Source organism: Lucilia sericata, unplaced genomic scaffold (assembly GCF_015586225.1).
Source record: "Lucilia sericata isolate MDLA Ls3-8-SP2 unplaced genomic scaffold, ASM1558622v1 Contig000005F_arrow, whole genome shotgun sequence".
Taxonomy (NCBI): Eukaryota; Metazoa; Arthropoda; class Insecta; order Diptera; family Calliphoridae; genus Lucilia; species Lucilia sericata.
In genome coordinates, this window is record NW_023994046.1 from 443115 (window position 1) to 460011 (window position 16897).

At 29.9% G+C, this 16897-nt stretch overlaps 1 protein-coding gene across 5 annotated transcripts in view; it reads right to left on the reverse strand.

Moving 5' to 3' along the window:
* Positions 1-5316: 5316 nt before the first annotated feature.
* Positions 5317-16897, reverse strand: part of LOC119600553 (disintegrin and metalloproteinase domain-containing protein 10) — a 162376-nt gene continuing 150795 nt past the window's right edge. For 2 of the 5 annotated variants that reach the window (XM_037950841.1, XM_037950852.1), the window contains 4 exons: positions 12911-13039; positions 10469-11187; positions 9910-10075; positions 6591-9092 (listed from right to left, as the gene is read on the reverse strand). In XM_037950841.1, the coding sequence (XP_037806769.1) occupies positions 6981-9092; positions 9910-10075; positions 10469-11187; positions 12911-13039 (3126 nt within the window). In that variant the 3' untranslated portion in view covers positions 6591-6980. The other 3 variants (XM_037950870.1, XM_037950861.1, XM_037950878.1) reach the window with 3 other exon arrangements.

Genomic DNA, 16897 nt, shown 5'->3' on the forward strand with positions numbered 1-16897 from the left:
ATACAATATACATACATACTATTTATTTTTTAATTTGCGAAGAATTGAACGTTACTCTAATTGTTCTAGAGTCGTTTGTTGTTTTGTTAATTTTATGTATGTTTTTTATACCCTACACCACTTTAGTGGGGAGGATATATTGGGTTTGTAACGCACAATAATATTGGTCCTATACCTACATTAAAGTATACCAATCGACTTAGAATCATTTTCTGAGTCGATGTCCGTCCGTGCGTCCATGTAAACCTTGTAATCAAACTACGTGTAGCAATTTTGAAGATAATTCAATGAAATTTGGTACATGATCTTCTTTTGTCCCAGGGACGAAGCCTATTGAAAATCGTTAAGATCGGTCCATTATTTCACCTAGCCCCCATACAACTGAAACCCTGAATAGGGCTTGTAATCAAACTACAGGTCGCAGTTTTGAAGATAATTCAATGAAATTTGGCACATTATCTTCTATGGTACCGGAGACGAAGCTTATTGAAAATGGTTAACATCGGTCCTTTATTTCACCTAGCCCCCATACAACTGAACCCGACGAATAGGGCTTTTAAGTTGATAATTATGTTTAATATACTCGTATCTCAACAAAAGGCTGCAAAACCAAGTTCTTTACTAGCCTTGATGACTCTCATGAATTTTATAATTATGGGGTCTTATTTGACCATAGCCCCTATACAAAGACCTCTTCAAAATTTGACTATAATGTCCACAATTTTATTCAACAATAAATGGCTTAAGTATATCTGAGGCAAGGTACAATTCAACTGAACGGAAAACAAAAAAATATTGATGAAAAACTTAACTTATGATTCGGGAAATTGTCTATTTATTTGTAGTTTTCAAACTCATTTTTTGTATAGGGAAAATTTTAATTGCAACATTAAAACTCAAATGCCTATTCAGTTTAATGCATTGTTGCAAAAAATGCAAAAAATCCCTCTTTTAACAATAACTCTACTCAGGTCAAAAAACTCGAATTTTGAAGTGGTAAAATTATTTGAGCCTAGCGATGATAACACTAATCAATAAAACATATAAATGTTTTAATATTGGAGATCAACAATACTTTAAATGTTCAAGAATAAAAAATCAGCCAAATACTATACTATGCCACTATCAGAACTGTACAGGTAGTCAAAACAAAACATATTTTTATGGGGTCTTTAAAAATGTATTATTATAGTTGTTGTTATTATTATTGCAGCTGGTAATGATAGTGTGAATGTAGCATTTACCTTTTTTAATTTGCACTTAGATTTTTTTAACTCTAGAAAATATTTGTTGAATCGTTTTATGAAAAATATTAAAATTTAGTGGGAGTACTAGGGCTATGTTGTATTGTTATGGTTAGAAAATTATTAAGCTTTTAATTACTGAAATTATAAGTTTTAATTACATTAAAATAGTGAAATGAAAAATAACAATAAATAATTTTTATGAATTATTACAGTATTTTCAACTAAAATTCAAATTTTATGCGATAATTGGAGACTATTCCCAGCTAAAATTAGCATAGCATGATTTTATTTAGATGTGATGTAGATGTGATGTTTAATGACTTTCAAAGAAGCAAACAAAATTCTATTTTTTCAAAACTGAAGACATTTTATTTTTTGGGGTTTTAAGTTCAATCTGTGTAACTCCTTTGTTTAACTTCTTTCTAACTTTAAAAAAATAACATAAAAATTACTTTTTGAGAATGACTTCAGATGTAGTGCATTTGGAACCAAATAAAAAAGGCCTGTGTTAAAATCATCACTTCTTCAGGTCTTTTTCAGTATTCCCATGGAGTAAATTCTCTTTGCTTTTGGCTTCTTTGGAAGTAAATTTTTTGCTGGGTTTTCATACTCACCATCAAAAAAGGTGGAGAGTATATTGATTTTGTCATTACGTTTGTACCACATCGAAATATTAATCGTAGATCAAAAATGTATGTATATATATTCTGGACTCTATAAGATTATAGGATCATCTAGCTATGTTAAAAGCGCGAAAGGGTCGGAACAGAAAGAGCTTGTGTGGTGAATTGAAATTGGGAAATATCCTCTTACAAGTGAAACTCGGAATGCTGCTAAATACTGTTAAATATGTTAATTATGCTATAATCGTGAATGTTAAGTATGATGAACATCGGCCCATATTTTAAGCGGATCCTAGGTTGGCTTAAAAATATTAGGATATTCTTGCAATTTGACAATAAATTTTAAACTTATACATACTCGGATAATATTGTACATAAATAATTGGTTATACCAAATTAATTACTAAATGGAACCTTCGGAATTTATTTCAAATTTAGAACTTCAAGCTTAGAAAACACCAATTGTTCGTAACCATATACATATGTATGGTGCATTGTCTATATACATATATCAGCTTTCATTTTATATCGAACTTACAAAAAGCAAATTTTCAAATTAAATCTAATTGACATCTGTGTATTATATCAAAAAATGTAAAAATAAAACAAAACTAAGTAACGAATCATTATAAAATTACATTATAATTTGTTTATCTACAACAGATAAACTTCTACAGACATTAATACATACATACATACAAACTTACATATGAAACAAATATTTTTGTTAATATGTTTTTATATGCCTATTTATACTTTCAAAAGCGTATTTCGATTCAAATATGTGAATTTTAAATTGTATGTTTATTTATGACTACATATTTGTAGATATGTATTTATTTTTATCATTACTAATACACAGATAACTATCAATACAAACACTCTCAGATATAGAAATTATCTAATATACACTTGATAGAATGGAAGACGGAAGGATGGTTGAATACAAATATGCAATAAGGCATGTATGTACATATGTATGCATGGCTGTCTGTCTATCTGCATTATTGGGATTTGTATTTGACTAATACATATGTATTTTGATAATTATAGATTCTATTTGATTTAATAAATTTATATGTAAATTTATTTAATATGAATTACATTTTAAACAATAATCATACATACATTTATTTCATTCATTCGATAATTATATATTAGACCGACTCTTAAAAAAGTGCTCGCTTATTCTATTCGTATTCCTGTGTACCCACTAAAAATATGGAACTGTAGATAACTTTTCGTGAGGTGGACTGTGTAAAGAAAGCACGATTTTATATATTTAATATTTAATAATTAAAAATCGTATATAGCATTTCAAAAAAGTTCCCCAAAACAATATACATATTCAAAATTTCATCAAATTATCCCAAAAGATTACTGCATGATACAATATACGTTAGAATCGGCTTCAATCAGTTATCATTTAATCCGAAATATTTTGGAAATTATAATAAAACCAAGAGAGGGTTAACAAATCACTTTTCGTCTTTCCCAACAATGAGGAAATAATGAAAATAAATTAAAAAAATTAAATATCCAAAAAATAGCACGGAAACTATGTATAACCCAGTAATTTTTTTTTCTTAGAACTCAATGGACATAATGTAGTAAATTTTCAATACATAGACTAGAATAATGAAGATTAAGACATTTTAATCACTCTTAAAAAAATAGGTTTATTATTCTTCTCCGATACAACCGGCTCAAGTAATTTTGCATACCCAAATACATATTAATTGAATATTTTTTGAAAGATAAATGTAAATAAGTTTTTAGAAAAGTTTTTTGTGCGTCCATAGTGTGTCACAAAGCTACTACTACACGGCAGCTACTCACGTAAAGCACTTCGACATGTCCATACAAACCTTTTAATCAAGCCCATACAACCAAACCTCATGAATAGGGCTTTTGAGCTCATATTTATGATATATGTAAGTATTTTCTAATATCTAATATCCCATACAAAGAAGCATTCACAAAAAGTCCATAATTCAGTTAAACATAAATCCTTCCATCAATCCTTCCTTATGAGGATCGATCTATATGTTTTCAGCGATAAATGGCTTAAAGATATCGGAACAATGGTAAAATTTAACACAAGGATATGCTTAAGTATGAAACTGTTGCGTATGAGTCTTTTTAAAATGTCAGCATTAAACATTAACTGAAACCAAATATCTCCAATACTCTTTTTAAGATCTATTAAGGAAAATCAGTCCATAATTTTAACTGTTAAAATCATAATATTTTCAATGGTTTTGGCAAAAAGTAGAATACAAATCATTATCAGTTTGGGCAATTATGAACTAAACTAAACTTTTAAAATGTTCAGTAGAGTGCTCGTGGACAACTATTTTCTTTGAAAGAATCTTAGTTCTCCAACAGCGATTGACAATATTGATCTTAGTACAATTTGTCAGACGAAAGCTTAATCAATATTGGTAGATAACTGAGAATACTTTCGAAAAATTTATTTTTTTTTAACTATAATTTGAGACTTATGGATACACCAAATTTCCAAAAAAGCTTTTCCTCGGCAATGAACGGATAATCTTATATCAATTTTGTTTAAATATATACATTTAATAATTCATAATTTTCCCAAAAAATATGAAAATGTACAAAACTTTTTAAAGCTAATTAATTGAAGACAGAACCACCATTTGTTTGCTGGGACATATTAGCCTATTTGTTTTTTTTTTTTAAAACTTGTATTTTACAATACAATTCATACAATCCAAAATTAAACAAAAAATTCTATAAATTACACATAACAACACAAACGTATAAATGTAGTTGTGTAAATGTCAGGATAAATAAATTTAATGGAAATGTAAGGATTTTGTTGCTCCCTGTAGGTGCCCAAAAAAATACGATTTTCTTTGGATGGATCTTTTCTGGCCATTAGTGTTCAAAAGACCAATTAATGGCAATATAACTTTCTCTAGAAGATAAAATTTATTTAAAATTATAAAAATATATAATTTTGATTGCATTATTTTTGAAAATCTTTTGAAAATCTTAAAGTCCTTTTATTTACCCAATATTACACTTTTTAGTCTATTTCTGGCACGAATACGATTGGACTAAAAATTTAAAGAAGTTAATTTAAGATACTTATAAACAAAATAAGACCCATCCAAGGAAAATCCTTATATTTTGGACACCTCTACTACGCTTATTACAACTCATGCATTTATATATAGGAAATTAAAAGTGAAAAATATGTAACGACGTAAACCGCTATAAATTAATTTCAGATTTTTGTGATTTAATTTTTTCATTATTCTATTTTATTTTATTTATTTACTTTTTGTTAATTTTTTTAATAGTTATTTTTACAATTTATACATTAATTGACACATAAGACATGTTTAAAAATGTATGTTATTTTTTTAAGCCTACAATTCATACGGAATTATTAATAATAAAATATTTAAATATTTATGTTTCAGTTTTTTTTATTTTCCATTGATTTATTTTACACACAGTTCAGTTACTATGTTGACAATACAGATTTCTTTTTTTTATAACTTATTTGTTATTATTATTATTATTTTATTATGCTATATTAAATAGTTAATTTGTTTTTGCAATTTGTTTTATTGGTTTAATATCATACATACAGTTTAAAATAAATGAAAATTTAAAAAAAATTAAATTAAAAATAAAACGAGACTTTTTTTGTTTAAAACATAAAATTTACACATTTATACAGTTTTCTTTAATTTTAGACTTAAAATTTATTTTAATTTTTTTTATTTTTAAATAATTTATTAATAAATAAACTACGATCACAAAATAGTTTTGAAGACTTGTTATAGTTTCTTTTTTTGTTTTTGCTTTTGGATTTCAAAATCAGTTTTAAGGGATTTACATTGAGTTTTTTTGTTTTTAATTTATAAATTTATTTTACTGTTTTTTTAATTTAAATAAATTTAAATAATGAGTGGACTTTATTAAAAATACAATTAGAGTTGTTAAGGCAAGAGTTGATATTTTGACATTGATCTTTCTTCAGTAGAATTTGTTTAATAAAATATTGAAATTTGTAAAAACATTCGCCAATAAAAGTTTATTATTCCCAGCATGTAAAGTATACAATGTTTTGTAAAATATCTCAAAAATTTCCAAATAATTTTAAAGTTTTTTTTTTTCAATTTTAAACAGACATTTTATAATCTTCTCCAAAATCTCTCCTTAATAAAAGGCATATTAATGAAGTATTATTGTATTCATGATGGATGATGGAACTAAATAAGTATATTTTACAACTAAGTACAAATGACAACTTGATCTGTCCCCTCCTGCTATTGCTTTCGCTTTCGTTTACACATTTATTTCGCCTGCCTGTGACTTTAATGAAGCGTTTCTTTTGTTAAAGTTTTGTTTTATTGTTTCTAAATCATCAATTGAAATTTGGGAAATCAATCATTGTTGTTGAATCGTTAAAAAGTCATTGTTTTTAAAAATTTAATTTCAACAATTTTAAAATCCTTTTCTGCACAAGTATGTGCTGCTTCAATTGGCTCTTTTGTGGAAAATCTTAAAATCCATTCAATAAGGAAAACTTTGTCTACAACATCAAGTATTTTATTAAACAAATTTATTTCAATTTGTTATAGCAGTGATGAGTAAGGGAACGAGGGAGGGAGGAGAAATGGAGACATGGATAAGTCTTCTAGGTTTTGTTGTTTTTTTTTCTATATTTTTTCCGCTTACAAAAATAATTCTAAGAAACTTTTGTTACACGTAAAATGTTTGTAGTTTTTGTTCTTGTTTCTTTAATATCAAAATAATACCATCCGTTCGTTCATTCATCCATCCATCCATCGTCTTGCAAAAGTTAAAGTAACTTTCGTTTTGAATTTTTAAAATTATTTAGTATGTAGAGTCCAAAATAGGGCAGTGAGGCGGCGGTAGTTTTTTTTTGTTTGTATTTCAGCTATTCTTTAACACCAAATTTTCTAATATTTTGGCAGGTTTTTGTGAAAGTGAGTGATTGGTTGTGGATTTTAAAGCAGCAGTCGCAAGGAATTCATAATCAATTCATTGGTATTCTACCTACAAAGGAAATGACTCTTTGACGAACTTTATAAACTTTTGACTAACTAACCAAATTTTCGATATCGGACACCATGACCTCTAAATCAGATGGCAGTTCCGAATTGTTTGTATTTGAGTTTGATTGAGATTTATTGACTGCTGCATTGCTACTGGTGGAGGGCAGTGGTGGCGGATGATAGTTGTGGGCATGCTGCCTTACAGAATTTGATCTTTGATGGCCGTTGTTAGGCTGTACAGGTGGCGGTGGTAAACTAGATCGACTGCGTCTTTGTTCTGCCTGCATGTTGTGCCCAGATGAGGCTTGAGAGTTGAAGGGGAAACTTGTGTGACTTGTATTTAAGTTGGCTGGCGAATTACTACCCGTACTAGAGGAGGACGAATTGACCAGACTAAGACTAGCTCTGGGTATATTGCTAAAACTAGCTCGCGAAGAACGTTGAGCGTTATAAGATGGCAGTTGTGTAGGTAAAGCTCCTGCACCAGCAGGCGTTGATGATGACGACGATGATTTGGCTAGCGGATTTGCAGCCGTTTGATTTGTATGCGTGGAGCTACTTATACTACGTCTCAGGGGCACTGCCTGTGATTGCAAATGCTTGGATGCTTTTATACTGTCTGCTACAGCATTTGTGGTGGAATCTCTTCTCAGATTCATGTTGGAGTTACTTCTTTTAGTGGGTGGCATGTTAGCGGGCAAAGGTGGGTCCTTACCGTTTTTATTTATAGTTGACTTTAAATTAAGACTGCTACGTTTTTTTGATTTACTTAAATTACTTTGACTGCTGTTGATTAAATTCTGTGTGCTGCCAAAATTACGGCTTAAATTGTCAGCATTACTCTCGCTTAATTTGCGTGAATTGCGTGCTGCATCCATGATGGCAAAGGGGTTGCTAGAACTAGAAGATCTCTGAAAATGTTGTGGCTGTTGATGAGCTTCTAGATTTGACTTGCTAGAGGAGCGTTTTACACTATTAGTCATGGAACCTCCACTGGCTGATGCTGCACCCGAGTCTCCAGTTGTAACAGCTGGATCACTGTGGCGCTTTTCGTTTGTTTGCATAAATTTTATATTTTCATAGAAGGGATTCTCCATTTTGGATGGTGCGGTTTTGGGATTCAGGGTTTCATAATTGGGTTCATTTAAGGTTAAAATTTGATTGTCCTCGTCATTGTTGGAACGGAGTAATAAGGCAGCCCTCTTGGTCTTCTCACCTAAAGACTTCACACCACTCCCACTACCACCACCATCCATTTGATGACTACCACTGGATCGTTTATTGTCTGTTCTGGAGTGTCTTTTGAATTTATTATTGCTTATGTTGCCCATCACATGAGTCTTCACCTTGGTATTCTTCGATAAGCGCAAGGCAAATCGGAACGGAGGTTTGTATACCACTTGTAGTTTGACCTTCTCATTGGACAGGTTGCCCATGCTTTTGCTTTTGGTGGGAGTTTTCTGCACTAGTCGCTCTGGAGTACTTTGTGACTTGCTCATAACTTTTCTAACCTTGGAGGAATGTTCAATATGGGAGAGTGGCTGTGCTACTATGGGAGACTCTAACAACCATTTTTGTACCTTACCAAAGGTGTTGGTATGATTAATGGGGGCACCGCCTAAAGCGGGGCCAGTGCGAGAGGAATAATCTATGATTTCCTTGCTGTGTTTCTTCTTCTTTGACTTCTTAAGATTCTCTTGATTGACTTTTTCTGCATTGACCACAGCATTAATGACATTATGAGCTGATTTACCCGTACTGCCCGATACTCTATTCTTCTTAGTTCTTACAGGCTTCTTAACATCAGTGCCATTATTAGGAGCGTTAACTGTATTTGGGTTGGTGGTTAAATTGGCTGCATTTTTTGCGTTAACTTTGGTGGCCCTGGCATGGGCGTGAGAGGACTTGTTTGAGTTTTTATTGATTTTACTACCGCCGATCTTTGATTTATTACCATTGTTGGCTGGGTTGTTGGAGCTGCTGCGTTCTCCTCTTACTTTCTTTTTGAAAGGTACTTTTGTACGGACGGCCGTATGCACGATAACGCCGTTGTTGTCGTCGGGTAGACGTACGGTTTCGGTGGTGGCGCTGTGAATTATTGTGACAGATTTCAATTTCAGATTTGACCGTTTCGCCAGTAGCTTCGTGCTCAATATCTAAAGAGAATAAAAATTATAAATAGATTAATAATTAGAAATTTGATATAAATATATAATAAAGTTTCAAACTAAAGATGTTTTCTGTTAAACGATGATTTTTAGATTTAATGCTTATTGGCGAAATATAGTTACTACCAAGTTTCTAACAACGGATTCATGTTTTTTTTAGGAAAGGTTTCTTAATTGTAGCTTAAAATACATTTAAAGATATGAACAACTTTTTTCAGTATTTCCACCTGAGATGATTCTGCATGAAATAACACGACTTTAAAATGTTTCAAATATTTGTAGCATTAAGTTTGTTAAGGATGATTTTCAAATACTACACATACATACTTTCGTTTTGTAGTTTTACGTTAAAAACTTACTATTCTTCTGAGGAGCATTTTCTAACATTTCTTTCTCATCTTTTATAACATTCGCAACAAACTTCATAATCTTCGAGTGACAAATTTCATATGTGAAATAGAGAAAACAAAAAATGCAAGAATGGCAAGAAAAATTAAAACATTTCCCTTATTGACATATAACATGACTGAGGGGTTGGAGGAATGGAAAAAAAGTATGAAATGGTTATTTGTTGGCTGCGTATCAAGTGATGACCACTTGAACTTTTTAGTCCACATTCACATATACATACATATGTGCGCCTGCAGAAACGATCCAGAACAAAAGTGGAAAAAAATCGTCAGGCGACTAAAAATCGAAAATTGTGGTGGACACAAAAACATTACAGAATATTTTCAGAGATTTTCTTTTTTGTCAATTTTACGTACTACGAATGGTGTATTTTTTGTTTGTTAGTTTTACTTACCAATAATACAAAAACGCCAATGCCCGCCAAAGCGACAGTATACCAGTTTTGTTGCATCCACTTTTTGAATGTTGCAATACTCTCTTCGGACAGTAGTAGTTTTCGTAATGTTGCCAAAGGGCCAGAGGGATCAACTTCACGACATTTCTGGAAGACATCACAGTAACTGATGTCACAAATCGGGCACGAAGAGTAGGGGATATAATACAATAGTGGTATGAAAAGAAAGTAAAGCAAAAACACATATAAAAATTGAGATGAAAAATATTTAACATTTAGATTTTAATATTTTTTGTTCAAGATAAAACGTATAAAAATATTTTTTCAACTCGTTGTCATAGATAACAAGAGCATTTTTTTCTATAGAACAAATGAAAAACCTCTTGGTTGGCTGCCTGTTTGTTAAGCAATTTCGTAATGGATGCGGTCATTTTAAGAGATTTGACACTTGACATATAAAATACTGTACAGTTACTTACTAACTATTAAAAAAATGTTACGTTCATTTAAAAAAATGTTGGCTGACAGAGACAAAGTAAAAGTGAAAATAAAAATTTACCCATTATAGTCATTGCAAGGAGTACCAGGTTTGGCATACATATCGGGTACATCAAATGGAGCATCATTCCACTCAAATGAACTGCGACAGGGATTATCCTCCCCAGGCAATTTGCAGCACAATTCACACGACTTGATTTTGTCATCTTTAGGACCAGGTATGCATTGACACGATTCCAGACCATAGGCCAGACAAATACTGCCAGTACATTCTCCCATGTAGCAGACAAATTCCTTGTTACAAATAGTTTTATTAGGCTTGTTGATGGAGGGAGGACATTGAGGCATATGACCGTCACAGAAACTAGGATCTCTGCAACCGTTGTCATCACGACACTTATCGCCATATTTAAGTTTACAGTCTCCGGTACAGCAGGGACCCTGAGAAGGACTACACATAGCTTTCGGTGTTAGAGTACAGGGTTTTTCATCTATGCGTGAGTGGCGTGACATAGGGAAACAACAAGAATCTTTACAATCTTCTTCCCAACCGCAATCACACTGCTCTCCTGGTTCGACCACACCATTACCACAAATGGATGATTGGGGTTCGGTAAAGCAACCTTTCGTACTGCGAGCTTTAGCATTGAGTACCGGTTCTATGGATTTCAGGGAACAGGGTGAAAATTTATTATTATTCTTCTTGTCACCCGATGTAGCTCGCGCAAACATAATGTAATTGCCATCTTCACCACCTGGAGTACATTGTTCGGGATCGTGCTGTAAATAAGTGGAATTAAGGGAAATATTAATAAAGTAAAATCTTTGCAAAATTTTATATTTTAACTTAGAAGTAAATTTGAATTTTTTTCTTAAATTTGTAGCGTTCCTTTGCATATAAAATTCATATTGAACACATTTAAGAAAAGAAATGATGTCAATTAAAATGTTTGCTTTATGCTTTGATGCGGATGTTTAGGATTCCTCACCACCTTAGATTGTTCACAAACATATATGTACGTATTCTAACCCATTTATTTTCTTTGTTCCCTTTGTAACTTTCACTTTTCATAAACCCATGTTTCCTTGTTTAATTGCTTGTAAAAACTGAATCGATTTCAAATCCTTTTCACGTCATCAGTTGCCTGCATCTCTATATGAAATCTACTTTGTTGTTTTTTTCTTTCTCTTATCCTTTTTGCATCGATTGCTTTTGGCATTACTGCACTGAAACTGAACTAGAGAAAGTAATTTGTCCTTGTTACAATTAAATCGATGCTTAAAGATGTTTGAGTCGTGAGTAGTGTTGTGTGTATAGACGATAACAGACAATCATTCAACAAATAATTGCTGAGAGTAAGTGTGTGTAGAGGAATAAGTTAAAAAACGAGAAAAAGAGTCAAAATTCAAGAAACTGTTGCTTTTGTGTGAATTCAGACAGAGGCTTATGTATGTGTGAGTGAAATGTTCGTTAGAGTATTAAAAAAATCTTTTGTGTTTATGAAGAGTATGCGTTAGTGTCTGTAATATGTGAATGTGAGTGTGTCTTTGACTGTATTATATAACTTCCTGTTTCCTTCTTTTATTTACTCTCACTCTCTTTCGCTCTTTTGCTTTTATATATTGCAGTCATAAAAAAAAGTTTCACTTCACAGTGGGAAATGTTGTGCGTTGCATTTTTATTTGTAAATATAAATTTATTATATATTTTCCTAAAATTATTATTTTAGTTACGTAGTATAAATCATTTGGTAAAGGGGACTTAGGGTCAATCATATAATCGCTTGTTTTTAAATCATCAACTAGTTTTGCCCATTTTAAATATCAAACAAATCGTGTCATTTTGTGGAAGCTTTGTAGCTCTTTTCAACACACAGACGGACTGACAAACGTTTTAAAATCTAAAAAGGACCAAAATTTCAAAGATCAAAACCCGAATTTTTGGTCGTAGAGGGCGGAAAATTTTCTGTTTCCTGTTTGTGTGTAGTGAAAATAAATTCCATAATAATTAACTCTTTTTGAACCACTGTGCATAACATGATATAACGTATGTTGGGTGAATCACAATGTTTTACAGTTCCTGTTGTTAAAAAAGTTCAACATAAAGGATTTTATGCACACGCGACGAACTGTAACTAATTGCATTAAGTGCATTTTACAATACGTATACAAAACTTTACTCACACACACAATCACATACAGAAACGCATACATGTATGTTAGTGTGTGTATGTGTATGAGATTTTTTACGAATTTTTTCATCTTAATATTTTTGTTGCACACATATCCTTTTTTGTTGTTTTTATTTCTAGAACTTTAAATGAACTTTTTTATGTTTAAATGAACTGCTGCTTTTATCCTGACTTTTGGAACTTTTTCAGTCAATGAACTTTTTTATATTTTGATATTTGTTTTTTTTTTTTCTATAAACCAACAACCTTATTTAGTAATAAAATAATAATCTGTAAAATAAAAAAATTAATATTTTTATTTTTCCACTTACCGGTGATCCAAAATTATGACCAATTTCATGGGCCAATGTTACATGCGAAACAGCTGGTGGCACATGTTTGCCATAATTTAATAAAGTCACAATGCCAGTGTTTAAGGATTTTAATGAACCACGATAATGCTGCAAAAGGATTAAGAGAAATACAACAATTAGGCATAAGATTTTATATTTCATAAAATAATTAAACTTGCAGTCTAGCAGATAAGAGTAAAAGTAAATTATGTTAAAAAACAAAATGTTAACAAACAAATAATACTATGAAGTATTTATGCATATTTTTGAATACGATATTACTTATACGCACTGCTTAAAATGGAAAAGATACAAAAGTACATTTGTAAGTATTTGATTTTATGCCTCCATGGTTGTTAAAAAATATCTACAATTTATTTTTTCTTGCAAAAAAGAATTTCAAATGGAAAAATGTACGTTATACATAAATTTCTCATTCTTGCAAGTAAATTTTACTCGTTTGCAATAAAAAAGTCATAAGTAAAAATAATCATAAATTCGTGTTAAATGATTTTAAATGTTTAAAGTTCTATTCGTTATACATTTAATAATTTTTTTACCAATAAATGTTATTGACATTTTAGTTAAAAAAAAAATTATTTTGACATATGACCTTTTGTTTTTCTGTGGAAATTTCATACACATATGTATATACTATGTATATATTTTGAAAAGCTGTATTAAATTCTATACTTTTCATTTACCTTGTTATTTAAAAAAAAGAAAACTGAAAAAGAAAAATAAATTCTACTTTTTCCTTATTCATTCCTCACATACACATTCATTTCGCAAATTGCTGTAAAATGTATTTTATTTTACTGAATGTCGGTACGTATGTATTTTATATTGATATGGATATTCACATACGAACATTAGAGTGTTCGTTCTATTTGATAAGATTTTTTCTATTTTATTAAGTGTCAAGAGTTCGGAAATTTTAACTTTAAATCTAAGAGAGAAAAGTGTTTTCTTTTAAGATGTCTTTCAAATTTGAGGGAAATTCAGAAAAACCTTAATTTTATCCATATCTTAGAATATATCTGGAACATTTTATTCTTATCTTAAAATAAAAGGTAGTTTGATGTATTTCGTTTGAAATACACGTTGTCTTTCATATATATAAAAAAATAATTAAGAATCTTTATTTTCATATTTATGGACAAATTTCGTTCATTTTAAACGATGAAGTCCTCAAAAACTAGTGCAATAGAATGAATTATAGAATTGCTTTCAATTTACATATGGTCTTACATATATGAAGGTTACAAAAAGTAAAAAAGAAACACCCTAACATTTAAATATGTATGAATTGTTTGTACAAATGTATAAATGTAGATACCTAGGTATGTCTCCTTAATACGTTTTTCTGTGTGTAAGAATTTTGTTATAAAAGAGTTGTTATATTTCACCTGAATATGTGTAGAAATGCCATTTTAACTGGGTCATTACTTGATATTGATTTCTTGATCTTTTTTTCAACTTTTAACAATATGTTCGAGTATTGCAATTGCTTTGAGTAGATAAATTGAAAAATTACTAATGATTTAATTAAAAATAATAACTTTTTATATAATATTTGTCACTAATTGGGAACATTTTATCTATTTTTAGTATTTTAATACAATTTCCAGTTAGTGACAGGGGAATACGTTTAAGTAATTAATTAGTTGAATTACTAAGGAAAATTTGTATGCATATTCATGTATTTGTAATGATGTTTATAAGCCGCAAAAATATTGGTTCTTCACCCACCTTAAAGTATACCAATTAAGTCCGTCCGTCCGGCTGTCCATGTAAACCTTGTGAGCATGGTACAGACAGCAATTTTCAATGAAATTGAAACATATACCCTTCCGATTTGAGCTTTTCTGCTCAAAACTACGTCAAATACACTAGTGGGTCTTCAAAAATCTGCTTAACTAAGTTTTATATGAGCATAAATGACATTGAATGATCGGACCTTATTTGACGCTATTAGCCATACAATCTCTCAATATGACTTAAATTCCATAATTGAATTATAACCTTTAGTATAGCGATGAAATTGTGCTTAACTAAAGTTGTTATAAGCGTAAATTAATCCTTCAAAATTTAAAGTAAAATTCAACATAAAAGCTTTCTTAAATTAGCTTATAACTCGTTTAGGGTGTTATATGATCCGCCATGCCCGACTATACTTTTCTACTTGTTTTACTTAATTTTCTTTAAAATTTACTTAATTTTCTTTAAAACCCAACAAAAACTAGGTAATGGCTTTCAATCCCTAACAACATACTTTTCAATTACTACTACATATCGTCTGGATTACATCGAAGGTCTTACTAATAATAAGGTCCTTCTAATAATGTGTTATATAAATACTTTTTAATTCATTACTCATCTTGCCAGTGAAGATATAGATATATTCTTCTTATGTAGGAATTTTCAATGGCAAAATTATTCAAAAATTATTTCTTAAATGATAAACTTTGACATTAATCAATTCCATTAAAATTTTTTTGGAATTTCAGCAAATGCAACATCTGATATATTCTCATAATTATGTAAATATACATGTAACACAAACAAAATTTTGTATTAGCTTCCAGCAAATGAACAATTTTGTTGATGGCCCAATTAACAAAACCATTACAGTTAGCATTTTCTAATTGTTCGTCTTAGAAACAAAAAATATTCAAATGAATTGTCAAAGCCCTTAAGGTTACTTTTTTTCCATTAGTTTTCTAAAGTATGGTTAGTTGGATTTTGTTCATACTTAATTGGTATTATTTGTTAAAAACTATTTTTTTCTAATATAATAAGTAGACATTGTCTTTTCTATTTAATATAAATACACTGACAAATTTAATATTATTTTCATCAAATCTATGATTTAATGATTTTAGAATTTATCTTCTATCAAGATTGAAACGATAAACATTGCTTTCATAGTTTCATTCTTTCGTTAGCTACTATTTCAACCAAGTAGTGTTAATTGGGACTAAAAGTTCTACAAGAACTTTATGTTTTGTTTATATAAATATTGCATTTAAAATAATTTAGCTGCATAACATATTAGTATATTTTTTGTTAATTTTTTATTTAATCGTAAGTGTAATTAACCATGAAATTTAACCGATAATATTTTATTGTTAATATGGTACGAATATTTTCGAACAAAAAATCGCTGAACAAACCACAAAAACAATAAGCAAATATTTGCTTGTTTACATTGCACACATACTTTAGCGACAACTCGATTAAGGAAAAAAAACAGTGTTCGAACAGTGACTACAAAAAGTAATTTTCCGCGTTTTTTATAAAAACTAGGAAACCAAATTCAAACTACTTAAAACTAAAATTTAATATATTGTAAAACCAAAAAAATTAACTTTATTGGATTAAAAGGACCTAATCGCTTTTCGGCTTCTTAGGACTAGTTAATAGACTTATCTATAGAATCATCAAAATAGACAATTTAATAGATTAGAAGGCTAAATAGACTAGTCTATAGACTAACGAATAAGACAAGTCATACTAATTTACAGAATGGTACATAGTCAAACGAAATATACTTATTAAAAATACGTAAAAATTCCTGAATAATGCAATTTTGAAGTTTTAAAATTTAAAGTTTTCTTTTGGCAAATCTATGAAGAAGTCTACTATTAAAGATTATACATATTATAGAAAATATTCATGAAAACAAGTAAGAGTTTATAGTCGGGCATGGCCGACCATAGATACCCTACACCAGTGATTACGTTAAAAATTTTGATTATTTTTTTTTAATAATAAAGTATTTAATTTCATTTTTACCTTAATTCGGAAATATTTGAAAAGAGGGGTTATATAGGGGCAGGGGGTTAATATGGTCAAATTCTTATACATTTTGGTAGAGGAATTTACGCCTACATCAGTTATTTATGCAAAATATCATCGTGATATTAGCGTTTATAAGTGAATTTTGACCATCAAGTTATTTTC